At 44.2% G+C, this 13,780-nt stretch overlaps 1 protein-coding gene across 11 annotated transcripts in view; it reads right to left on the reverse strand.

Annotated features, from left to right (window-relative positions):
* The window catches only part of SCAPER (S-phase cyclin A associated protein in the ER), a 568,863-nt gene that overhangs the window by 223,125 nt on the left and 331,958 nt on the right, over nt 1-13,780 (reverse strand). For all 11 annotated transcript variants that reach the window (XM_034939208.4, XM_034939207.4, XM_063596813.1 and 8 more), the window contains one exon: nt 3,187-3,313. In XM_034939208.4, the coding sequence (XP_034795099.1) occupies nt 3,187-3,313 (127 nt within the window). The remainder of the gene's footprint in view (nt 1-3,186; nt 3,314-13,780) is intronic.

Below are 13,780 nucleotides of genomic sequence, written 5' to 3' on the forward strand. Positions count from 1 at the left end.
TGAGGGTGGGATGAGAAGGTTCATGATTATGTGATGGAGTAGGTTAATGTGGTCTTATCTTTATGAAAGGAAAATCGGAAAAATCTCCTATTAGACCTCATACCTAGGCAGCCCTTATACTTTTACTTTCATCACCTTACATGATGACACTTGTAAACCACAACTCACATTTGCCAATCTGGCACATGCTTTTTGGGGCAATTAAGTTATAAGCACAACTTTCTAAATTCTTGCTTTTTCTGTGGACTGGGAATTCCTTAATTTCTTCTTAGCTATTTGATGCTTTTAAGAAAACCACTTTCTTCCCCACCTAGCATTTTCAGTTGTTTTTGTTGGGAGAGTTGATACCCAGTACCCTGGACCAAAGTATGTTAGTAAACAGAAGTGGCTTAAGATTTTTTTTAAAGCATAACACATATAAAAAGCTTACACACTTAATTTCTGAATGAAATCAGAAAACCCAAAAAACCAGAAGGAACCTGAAATGCATAGTAAGTACTACAAAACTCAGGTCTCCTCAGTTTCCTGACCCCTTCCATGATAAGAGCGTTACTATACATCACAAGTTTAACCCGTTAGGTCTAAAATAATTCTCAGAACTTTAGAAAAATTATCTAAAGAAACAGTGTGTCAAGCGATAGTAGAAAGCATCCATGTTTTGAGGTCTAAATTAAGCAAATAAAGACGTCAAGATTCATCTCTCACCATTCCTCCATCAGTGCTTACACTTGCCCAAGTTCCACCATCCTACCTTGTCACTTCTAGACTATCTTCAAATATCCTTCACTGGGTACCTGGCTTTGGCTCTAATGAGTTTGTTACTCCAGGCAGTTTTCCAAACAAAAAGGAATGGCTATTTACAATTCCTAGACTGAAATCATAAATATCATCAGCTGAATTACACTGAAATGTCAGTATTACTCTACGGAAGTCTTCATAAAGTGAGTGTGTCTTGGCTAGGTAAAAAGGATTTTAGTTATAAAAGTAGCAAAAGGATCTTATTGTAGGTAAGTCTAAACTCTTAGGTGGTCCTGCAGTGTATACTCTGAGGACAGCTTTACAGCAAGGTTCCTGACACAGACCATTTAGACTGGGAGCCAGACAACATTTTTCTTCCCCAAATTATAAGAAATCAGTGGTATTTCAGTAAATTGCCCCTTTGTGAAGGAAATAACTTTAGGTAAATTTTCATACTGAATACCTTTCTTATATAGATCATTTTGCCTTTTCCTCAAAAGTTCTATTACTTTAATCTAAAACAATATTCATGAGATAAGATATGTGTAGCAGTGTCTTCAAGCAATTGCCTTTTAATTCAAAGTACTCTATACTTTACAAAAATAATCAGTATATAAATAGTTTTTTAAAAGATCAGAGATTTTTCCTAAAGCACATTAAATCTTTAAATACTGCATTCTAGCAAATGTGTGACAACTACCAGTTTCTGAACCTCTGATATCCTGAAAGGGATGTGTTACACACAAGAACTGACTTTACAGCTCTGCCACAATGCCACGCTGAATAGGCTGCTTTTGATTCCTCCAGACGACTGTACTGTCTGATGCCAAAATGTAGTTGAGCACTATCTTGCAAAGTTGGACACTGATATGCCTGAGAACCCCACAATTCCACCATTGAGGCATATGCCCTAGACTAGAGTAGTGATTCTCAAAATACGGTCCTTGGACTAGCAGCATCGATATGACTTAGGAACTTGTTAGGAATACAAATTCTCCAGACCCACCCTAAACCTACTTAATCAGAAATCCGGGGCAGGAGCCGGGGGCAGCAATCTGTGTTTTAACAAGTTCTCTAGGCAATTCTGATGTAGACGAAAGCCTGAGACTCCCAGCTTTAAAGAAGTTCTTGTTTATTTACTTTGATACAAGAATGTTTGAGCAGCACTGTTTGCCCATGCTTGCGTGCACTCTCTCTCTCACATACACACACACACACACACACACACACTGAAATGTCCATTGTCAGAACAGATTTAAAAATTGTAGTATTAACACAATGAAGGACTTACTCTATAGCAGAGAAAAGCAATGACAAACAGCTATATTTATAAGGCTAAATAAAACTTAGAACCATAACTTTGACTGAAAAAATAATTGTAGAGGTCTATTGTGCAATATTTTGTAAAGGTCAAAACCAAGTAACATTATTTAACAATACATTTATGTGATAAAGCAATAAAGCTATTTCTAAAAAACAATGATACACCTTTAATTCTGTACAGTATTACCTTTAAAGGAATCATGAATGTGGTAAGAAAGGATCATATTGGGAAACACAAATGTAGTGGTAACAATCTTACTCTAAATTGGGTGGTGAGTTCATAGCTGTTCACTGTATTCATATTATTTTTTATTAATATTTCTTTTGTACATATCAAATATTACATTACAACCTTTAAACCCAGAAAACAAAACAAAACAAAAACCCAAAAACTACAGCTAATAAATGAAAATAGCCATTACTTTAAATAGAAAATTAGAAACCACCTAAATATTATACATTATGTAAAATGTGATATGTTCATTCCATTAAAGATTTTTAAAGACATGATAAAGTATTTATGATAAAATAATGTAAAAAAGTCCAATAAAATGTTTAGAAGAAGATACAATAAAATGTTATCAGTTGCTATTACAGGAAGTTTTATTTCTTCTTTGTAAGTTTAACATTTTCCTATAGGAAATGAATACTAAATACTTTAAAAATCACTGAGGATATTTAAACTATAATTGAGATATTTAATGATTCTAAGTCATTAAAGAAAACTGCCAAATCTGTTGGAATCAGGGGATATTGGTGTTTTGTAGAAATCTGGTTGTGATTTATGAGGCTTTATAATTCAAAGTTTTCTATTTTCTGCCATAAAGTCATACATCTTTATTATTGTGATTCCTGACAAAATAATTTCAGTTTGTTTGTGTGAGGAAAACATGACTGAGGAAACCATGACCTAAAGAGGACTTAAATTAAAAAAAAACCTGAAAATAGTTTCAATTAAACAACTGAAAAGAACAAAAGTAAAAAAAAAAATTCATCTATTATTGACTAGCTTTAAAAAACACAGAAGAAAGGTATATACTGAGTCTGCCTTATAGCTCTATGTACTGTCATAGTGAGAAAGGATCACAAAGATTAAGGTTCAAAAGCCAGATATTAGTAACACACCTCTTTTTCCAGTATTCTAGTGATCTCTCCTAGGGTCCGATCCAAAGCACACACTTTATTGTTTGCCCATGAGCCACTGTCTTGAACTTGTAGTTGTTTTAGAAGATCTTTGGCTAATCGCTGAAGCCTTTAATACCAAATGAAAGGAAAGAATGACATTAATGAAACAGACTATAATCTTCATTTCCCAAAACACTTTGAAACACAAGTTACTTTCAGTATTGGATTTGAAAATGCTTCACAGAGCATCTGAGGGGAGAAAAAACCAGACAACCAATAAAGCTGGTGTTATTTTATATTCATGACCACCAATTCATTCTTCACAGCACAAAACAGAACTAGAGGATAGTATTATCAATCTACAGGATTAGCTAGAGCAATTGATGCCTTTAGTTTCTGTATGATTCTTAAATTAGAACAGAATTAGGAATGGGGAGAAGGCCAGAGGATGAGAGCAGAGAAAATGAGTATAAGAACCTGAGCAGGTTTTTATATTTTGATTTAAGTCTTCGAATATTATTAGCTTTATAAACTCTCAGAATGTTGAACTTCCAAATGTTTGTTTACAGGCAGTTTGGGGATAGTCTGCTACTGCTCATATCATTTACTTAGATGACAGAACATTTATTTAGTTTTCACCAAGAAATACCACATTATACCTAGACTGTAAGAGTCTTCATTCAGATCACTGTGTGCATTACTTCTTTGTGGCCCCTACCTGGTACCTCACTCTTGGAGCAACTCTCCTCTGCTTTCCACTTATTTACTTGAGAATCCACTAATAGATGCTCACCAGGTCTCCCCACTTTTCCCCTATATATCATCCCCGTTGCCTTAAATTTTTATCTGTGGTAGATTCCACAGTACATCATTATAATCATTTTCTTGCAAATGTCCTACATTTCCTCTCTGTTGTTCTGTTTTTTACTCTTCTTAGACAAACCCCAGCAGTGGTAATAATGTTTGTTTAGCTCTTACTATGGGCAAGGCACCATTCTCAATGTCTTGCATGCATTAATTTCTTTAGCTGGATTAATGAAAACAATTGGCAGACTTTTCCATTTCTGAACCTGGCGGGGGTGGGGGTGTGGGGGGAGTCAGACCATGCAAAATACTGGTAGGACTACTGATTCAAGATCTTATTAAATCTCTCTAGGTTGTTCATTCTCCTACTATCCACAAAGGTTTGCTTCATACATTCCCCACTCTCTTCAAAACTCCACCCTTTCCTTTCTCTCTCTTGCTTTCATAAGATGATCCTACATTTCAAAGAGAAAACAGAAGTTATTGGAACAAGAAAATTTTCACTTTCGGCCATAAAATCTACAAGCTTATCTGCATTTCACTCATCTTCTTCTCTGTTCCTCTTATTACAGTCATTCCTTCCAGACAGGACTAATTTCACCACACAGGATGTACGCATGAGTTCTTTCTGGATCTCAAGCTCTCTCTTCTTCCTGTCTCAGGTCTTTCTGCAATGTTCTCCATCTTTTCCTTCTGAAATGCTTCCTCCACTCCCACATTACCTAGAACATTACTATTTATCCCTCAGCTCTTAGCACAAACATTACTTTCTCTGATTTGACTATTTCTTCAAAGCACTCATCACAAGAGAATTAAAAATACTTACTGAACTACCTGTTTAATGTGTGCTTCTCCTAAGCAAAGCTTTACAAGGGAATTTCCTGAAGTGATAGAAATATTCGTGTTTGTACTGTCCAACATGGTGGCTAGAAGCTATTGTATTGAACAGTGCAGAAGCAGAGTATTAACTTCATGAGAGAGGTGCTTGTCTATCTGCTCACTGCTTTATCCTTATCACGTAACATGCTACTTTTACATAAGTACACTCATTAGATATTTAATAAATTCATGTCCTACAGAGAAAACTTCTTCTTTACATTAATTTTAACAATATCCAGACCAAGGATGGTGGCTCATGCTTGTAATCCCAGCACTTTGGGAGGGCAAGGCAGGAGGTTCACTTGAAGCCAGGAATCTGAGATCAGCCTGGGTAACAAGGCGAGACCCAGTTTCTACAAAAAATAAGAAATTATTAGCTGGCAATGGTGGCGTGCACCTGTAGTCCTAGCTACTCAGGAGGTTGAGGTGCGCGGACTGCTTAAGCTCCAGAGTTCCAGACTGCAGTGAGCTTACAACACTGCGCTTCAGCCCAGGCAACAGAGTGAGACCTTCATCTCTAAAAAGAAAAAAACCCAATAACTTCATAGGTTACAAAATACTTTCATGTACATGATCTTATTTAATCCTCTCAACAACACTGTCAATCAGTATTATCCCTGTTTGAAAAACGCAAAAACTGATGCAGAGCAAGATAGCCAAATAGAAGCCTTCACAGATGTCCTCCATACAGGAACACCAAATTGAACAACTATCCACATAAAAAAGTACCTTAATAAGAACCGAAAGTTGTGTGAATCACCACAGTACCTGATTTTAACTTCATATCACTGAAAAAGGCACTGAAGAGGCAGGAAAGACAGTCTTGAAATGCTGATGCCACCCCTCCCTCCTACCCTGGCAGCCACCCTGTGGTGCAGACAGAGAGTCTATGCACTTGGGAGACAGGAAGCACAGTGGCAGTGAGACTTTGCCTTGGAAATCAGTGCTAGCCTGTTACAGTGGAAAGCAACAGGACACAATTCAGCTGGCCCCCACAGAGAGAGCATTTATACCAACCTTAGAAAGCAGGGAATCGCCCATCCTAGCACTCGGAACCTCAGTTGCAGGTTAAAGTGTTCTGGGGACCTAAATAAACTTGAAAGGAGGTTTAAGCCACAAGAACTGCAATTCCTGGGCAAGTCCTGGTGTTGTGCTGGGCTCGGAGCCAGTGAACTTGGGAAGAATGTGACCTATGAGACCAGCCAGGGCAGCCAAGGGAGTGTTTGCACCACCCCTCCCTCAACCCCAGGCAGCTCACAACTCTGGTACAGACTCCTTCCCTATGCTTGAGGAGAGGGGAGGGAAGACTAAAGAGGACTCTGTGCCAGGCACAGTGGCTCATACCTATAATCCCAGTGCTTTGGGAGGCTGAGGCAAGCGGATTGCTTGGGCCCAGAAGTTCAAGACCAGCCTGGGCAACATGGTGAAAGCCCGTCTCTAGCAAAAAATACAAAAATTAGCTGGGTGTGGTGGCACACACTTGTAGTCCCACCTACTCAGGAGGCTGAGGAGGCAGGATCAATTGAGTCTCAAAGGTCAAGGCTGCAGTGAGCTATGATCATGCCACTGCGCTCTAGCCTGGGTGAAAAAGCAATACCCTGTTTCAAAAAGAAGAAGAAGGAGGAGAAAAAAAGAGGACTTTGTCTTGCAACTTGGAAACCAGCTCAGCCATAGTAGGACGGAATAACTGGGCAGAATCCTGAGGCTCCCATTCCAGGCCCTAGCTCCTGGATGGTATTTTTAGACATATCCTGGGCAAAAAGGGAATGGGCTACCTTAAAGACCCAGTCCTGGAAGGATTTGTCATCTGCTGACAAAAGACTCCTTGGGCCCTCACGAGTTAGCAGTGGTAGCCAGGAAGCACTCGCCAAGGGCCTTGGGTAAGACTCAGAGACATGATGGCTTCAAATGGGATACAGCCCATTCCCAGCTGTGGTGGCTACGGGGAGAGACTCCTTCTGCTTGAGAAAAGGGGAGGGAAGAGTACGGGAACTTTGTTTTGCAGCTTAGGTATCAGCTTGACCACAGTAGGGTAGAGCAACAAGAGGGTTCTTGAGGTCCCTGATTCCAGGCCTTGGCTCTTGGATGGTATTTCTGCACCTGAACTGGGCCACAGGGGAGCCACTGTCCTGAATGGAAGGCCCAGGCCAGGCAGCATACACCACAAACTGAATGAAGAGCCCTTGGGCCTTGAGTGAACACTGACAGTAGCCAGGCAGTACTCACCATAGGCCTGGGGTGGTGGTGGCCACAGGAAGAGACTCCTATGACTATAGAAAGGGTAGGGAAGAGTGGTAAGGACTTTGTCTTGTGGTTTGGGTGTCAGCTCAACCACAGTAGAACACAGCACCAGGTTGATTCCTAAGGTTTCTGACTCTAGGCCCTGGCTCCTGGATGGCATATCTGGATCTGCTCGGGCCAGGCAGAACTTGCTGCACTGAACGGAAATACATAAGCCTGGCTGGTTTTGCTACCTGCTGATTGCTGAGCCCTAGGGGGACTTGAGCAAACAAAGGTGGTAGCCAGGCAGTGGTTACTGCGCGCCTTGGGCGAGACACAGTAATCTGTGCTTCAGGTCTGACCTAGCACAGGCCCAGTGGTGGGGGCTACAGGGGTGCTTGTGTCAACCCTCATCCAGCTGCAAGCAGCTCAGCACAGAGAGAGAGAGACTCCATTTGTTTGGGAGAAAATAAGGGAAGAGAACAAGAATTTCTGCCTGGTTGTCCAGCAAATTCTTCTGGATCTTATCCAAGACCACCAAGGCAGTACCTCTACGAGTCTATAAGAGCCATAGTGTTACTGGGCTTGGGGTTCCCCCAAATGCAAATATAACTGCAGTGGCCAATAGCTTAGGTTTCAACACCCAAGTCCCTTTGGATACCTGGAAAACATTCCCAAGAAGGATGGGTACAAACAAGCCTACACCATGAAGACTACAATAAATACCTAACTCTTCAATGCCTAGACACCTACAAACACCCAATATGACGTCACCTAATGAACTAAATAAGACACCAGGGACCAATCCTGGAGAAACAGAGATAAGTGACTCTTTCAGGCAGAGAATTCGAAATAGTTGTTTTGATGAAACTCAAATTCAAGATAACACAGAGAAGGAATTCAGAATTCTATCAGATACATTTAGCGAAGAGATAAAAATAATTTAAAATAAACTTTGGGAGGCTGAGGCGGGCAGATCACAAGGACAGGAGATCGAGACAATCCTGGCTAACACGGTGAAACCCCGCCTTGACTAAAAATACAAAAAATTAGCTGGGCATGGTGGCAGGTGCCTGTAATCCCAGCTACTCAGGAGGCTGAGGCAGGAGAATGGCATGAACCTGGGAGGCGGAGCTTGCAGTGAGCTGAGATCGTGTCACTGCACTCCAGCCTGGGTGACAGAGCGAGACTTTGTCTCAAAAAAAAAAAAAAAATAGTAACTACAACAACAATGTTTTAAGACATAGTACAAGAAGATATGAATAGAACCAACAAAAAGTGAAAAAGCAGAGGGATGAAGTTAAAATGTAAAGTTTTTATTAGTTTTTTCTTTGCTTGTTTGTTATTTAGTTTTTTTATGCAAGTAGTGTTAAGTTGTCATCAGTTTAAAATAATGGGTTATAAAACATCAATTGCAAGCTTTGTGGTAACCTCAAACCAAAAACCACACAACAGATTCATAAAAAAATAAAAATAAAAAGCAAGAAATGAAAACACATTGCTAAAGAAAAATCACCTTCACTACGAGAAAGACAGAAAGGAAGAAAAGAAGGAAAAGAAGACCACAAAATAACCAGAAAACAAATAACAAATAAGTCCTTACTTATCAATAACTGGATGTAAATGGAATAAGCTCTCCAATCAAAAGACATGTAATGGCCGAATGGATTAAAACAAGAATATCCAACTATTTGTTGCCTACGAGAAACAAATTTCTCCTATAAAGACACACAGACTGAAAATAAAGGGATGGAAAAAGATATTACATGAAAATGGAAACCAAACAAGAGTACAAGTAGCTATACTTATATCAGAAAAAATACATTTCAAGACAAAACTATAAAGAGAAACAAAGAATGTCATTATACAATAATAAAAGGGTCAATTCAGTAAAACAATATAATAATTATAAATATATATGCACCAAATATTGGAGCACACAGATATGTAAAGCAAATATTATTAGAACTAAAGAGAAAGACAGACCCCAATACAGTAACACCTGGAGACTTCAGCACCCCACTTTTAGCACTGGACAGATCATCCAGACAGAATATCAACAAAGAAACACTGGATTTAATCTACACCATAGACTAAATGAACCTAATAGATATTTACAGAACATTTCATCCAATGGCTGAAGAATACACATTCTTCTCCTTAGCACACGGATCATTCTCATGGACAGTCCAAGTGTTAGACCACAAAATAAGTCTTAAAAAATTCAAAAACCTGAAATTGTATCAATAGTCTTCTCTGACAAAACTAGAATAAAACTAGAAATCAATAAGAGGAATTTTGGAAACTATACAAACACATGGAAATTAAACCACATGGTCCTGAATGACCAGTGGGTTAATGAAGAAGTTGAGAAAAAAATTAATGCTTTTCTTGAAACAGCTGTGTGTGGTGGCTCATGCCTGTAATCCTAGCACTTTGGGAGGCTAAGATAGAAGGCCCCCTTGAAGCCAGGAGCTTGAGGCTAGCCTGGACAGGAAAGCAAGACCCCATCTCCACACATAAAAAAAAAATCGGTTTATGACCAAAGAAAGGAAGAAGGAAGTCTGCCTACCGCCAGGTTCAAAGGAGAGTGACAAGATCACATTGCAGCTCTCCCTCTCCCTCTCCCCTCTCCCTCTCCCCTCTCCCTCTCCCCTCTCCCTCTCCCCTCTCCCTCTCCCCTCTCCCCTCTCCCTCTCCCCTCTCCCCTCTTTCCACGGTTTCCCTCTGATGCCGAGCCGAAGCTGGATGGTACTGCTGCCATCTCAGCTCACTGCAACCTCCCTGCCTGATTCTCCTGCCTCAGCCTGCCGAGTGCCTGCGATTGCAGGCACGCGCCGCCACACCTGACTGGTTTTCGTATTTTTTTGGTGGAGACGGGGTTTCGATGTGTCGGCCGGGCTGGTCTCCAGCTCCTAACCGCGAGTGATCTGCCAGCCTCGGCCTCCCGAGGTGCCGGGATTGCAGACGGAATCTCGTTAACTCAGTGCTCAATGGCGCCCAGGCTGGGGTGCAGTGGCGTGAACTCAGCTCGCTACAACCACCTCCCAGCCGCCTGCCTTGGCCTCCCTAAGTGCCGAGATTGCAGCCTCTGCCTGGCAGCCACCCCGTCTGGGAAGTGAGGAGCGTCTCCTTCTGACCGCCCATCGTCTGGGATGTGAGGAGCCCCTCTGCCTGGCTGCCCAGTCTGGAAAGTGAGGAGCGTCTCTGCCCGGCCGCCATCCCATCTAGGAAGTGAGGAGCGCCTCTTCCCGGCCGCCATCACATCTGGGAAGTGAGGAGCGTCTCTGCCCGGCCGCCCATCGTCTGAGATGTGGGGAGCACCTCTGCCCTGCCGCCCCGTCTGGGATGTGAGGAGCGTCTCTGCCCGGCCGCCCCGTCTGAGAAGTGAGGAGACCCTCTGCCTGGCAACCGCCCCGTCTGAGAAGTGAGGAGCCCCTCCGCCCGGCAGCCACCCCGTCTGAGAAGTGAGGAGCGTCCTCCCTCCTCGTCCGGGAGGGAGGTGGGGGGGTCAGCCCCCCGCCCGGCCAGCCGCCCTGTCCGGGAGGTGAGGGGCGCCTCTGCCCAGCCGCCCCTACTGGGAAGTGAGGAGCCCCTCTGCCCGGCCAGCCGCTCCGTCCGGGAGGGAGGTGGGGGGGTCAGCCCCCCGCCTGGCCAGCCGCCCCATCCGGGAGGGAGGTGGGGGGGTCAGCCCCCCGCCCGGCCAGCCGCCCCGTCCGGGAGGGAGGTGGGGGGATCAGCCCCCCACCTGGCCAGCCGCCCCGTCCGGGAGGGAGGTGGGGGGATCAGCCCCCCGCCCGGCCAGCCACCCTATCCGGGAGGTGGGGGGTGCCTCTGCCCAGCCGCCCCTACTGGGAAGTGAGGAGCCCCTCTGCCCGGCCAGCCGCTCTGTCTGGGAGGGAGGTGGGGGGGTTAGCCCCCCGCCTGGCCAGCCGCCCCATCCGGGAGGTGAGGGGCGCCTCTGCCCGGCCGCCCCTACTGGGAAGTGAGGAGCCCCTCTGCCCGGCCAGCCGCCCCGTCCGGGAGGGAGGTGGGGGGGTCAGCCCCCCGCCCGGCCAGCCGCCCCGTCCAGGAGGGAGGTGGGGGGGTCATCCCCCCGCCCGGCCAGCCGCCCCGTCCGGGAGGGAGGTGGGGGGGTCAGCCCCCCGCCCGGCCAGCCGCCCCGTCCGGGAGGGAGGTGGGGGGGTCAGCCCCCCGCCCGGCCAGCCGCCCCGTCCGGGAGGGAGGTGGGGGGGTCAGCCCCCCGCCCGGCCAGCCGCCCCGTCCGGGAGGGAGGTGGGGGGGTCAGCCCCCCACCCGGCCAGCCGCCCCGTCCGGGAGGTGAGGGGCGCCTCTGCCCAGCCGCCCCTACCGGGAAGTGAGGAGCCCCTCTGCCCGGCCAGCCGCCCCGTCCGGGAGGGAGGTGGGGGGGTCAGCCCTCCGCCGGGCCAGCCGCCCCGTCGGGGAGGTGAGGGGCGCCTCTGCCCGGCCGCCCCTACTGGGAAGTGAGGAGCCCCTCTGCCCGGCCAGCCGCCCTGTCCGGGGGGGAGGTGTGGGGTCAGCCCCCCGCCCGGCCAGCCGCCCCGTCCGGGAGGTGAGAGGCGCTTCTGCCCGGCCGCCCCTATTGGGAAGTGAGGAGCTCCTCTGCCCGGCCACCACCCCATCTGGGAGGTGTACTCAACAGCTCGTTGAGAACGGGCCATGAAGACAATGGCGGTTTTGTGGAATAGAAAGGGGGGAAAGGTGGGGAAAACATTGAGAAATCGGATGGTTGCCATGTCTGTGTAGAAAGAGGTAGACATGGGAGACTTTTCATTTTGTTCTGTACTAAGAAAAATTCTTCTGCCTTGGGATCCTGTTGATCTGTGACCTTACCCCCAACCCTGTGCTCTCTGAAACATGTGCTGTATCCACTCAGGGTTGAATGGATTAAGGGCGGTGCAAGATGTGCTTTGTTAAACAGATGCTTGAAGGCAGCATGTTCCTTAAGAGTCATTACCACTCCCTAATCTCAAGTACCCAGGGACACAAACACTGCGGAAGGCCGCAGGGTCCTCTGCCTAGGAAAACCAGAGAACTTTGTTCACTTGTTTATCTGCTGACCTTCCCTCCACTATTGTCCTGTGACCCTGCCAAATCCCCCTCTGCGAGAAACACCCAAGAATGATCAATAAAAAAAAAAAAAAAAAAAAAAAAAAAAAAAATCTTGAAAATATTATAATGGAAACATAACATAACAAGACCTATCAGATACAGTGAAAGCAGTACTAAGAGGAAAGTTTGTACCTGTAAGCATTTATATCAAAGAAGTAGAAAAACTTCAAATAAAAAACCTATAGCTACATCTTAAAGAACTAGAAAAGCAAGAGCAATCCAAACCCCATATTAGAAGAAAAGAAATTATAAAGATCAGAGCAGAAATGAATGAAATTGAAAGAAAATAATACAAAAGATCAGTGAATTGAGAAGTTGGTTTTTTGAAAAGATAAACAAAATCAACAAACCTTTAGTCAGACTAAGAAGAAAAGGACCCAAACAAATAAAATCAGAGATGAAAAAGGAGACATTATAACCAATACCACAGAAATTCAAAGGATCATTAGAGGCTACCATGAGCAACTATATGCCAATAAATTGGAAAGCCTAGAAGAAATAAGTAAATTCCTACACATATACAACCTATCAAGGCTGAACTATGAAGAAATCCAAAATCTGATGAGACCAGTAAACAACTAATGAGATTGAAGCCATAATAAAAAGTCTCCCAGCAAAAAAAAAAAAAAAGTCCAGGACCTGATGGCTTCACTACTGAGTTTAACCAGATATTTAAAGAAGTAATATCAATCTTATCAATCTTACTCAAACTATTCTAAAAAGTGGAGGAGAAGGGAATATTTTCAAACTCATTCTAGGAGGTCAGTATTATCGTGATACCAAAACCAGACAAAGCACAAAAAGAAAACAATAGGTCAATATCCCTGATGAACATTGATATAAAAATCCTCAACAAAATACAAGCAAATGGAATTCAACAACGCATTAAAAAGATCATTCATTGTGACCAAATGAGATTTATCCCAGGGATGCAAGGATGGTTCAACATACGCAAAGCAAACAATGTGATACATCATATCAACAGAATGAAGGACAAAAACGATATAATCATTTCAATTGATGCTGAAAAAGCATTTATTTTTGTTTGGGGACAGAGTCTCACTCTGTTGCCCAGGCTGGAGTGCAGTAGTGTGATCTCAGCTCACTGCAACCTCTGCCTCCCAAGTTCAAGCCATTCTTGTGCCTCAGCCTCCTGACTAGCTGGAACTACAGGCTCACACCACCATGCCTGGCTAATTTTTTGTATTTTAGTAGATAAGGGGTTTCACCATGTTGCCCAGGCTGGTCTCGAACTCCTGAGCTCAGGCAATCTGCCAGCCACAGCCTCCCAACATGCCAGGATTACAGGTGTGAGCCACCATGCCTGGCCTGAAAAAGCATTTGATAAAATTCAATATTCATTCATGATAAAAACTCTCAAAAAACTGTGTACAGAAGGAACATACCTCAACACAATAAAAAACATATATGACAGACACAGAGCTAGTATACTGAACAGAGAAATGCTAAAAGCTAAAAGCCTTCAGTTCCTCTAAGAACTGAAACAAAACAAGGATGCCCACTTTCACCACTGTTATTTAACATAGTACTGGAAGTC

This window comes from Pan paniscus, chromosome 16, assembly GCF_029289425.2.
Source record: "Pan paniscus chromosome 16, NHGRI_mPanPan1-v2.0_pri, whole genome shotgun sequence".
Taxonomy (NCBI): domain Eukaryota; kingdom Metazoa; phylum Chordata; class Mammalia; order Primates; family Hominidae; genus Pan; species Pan paniscus.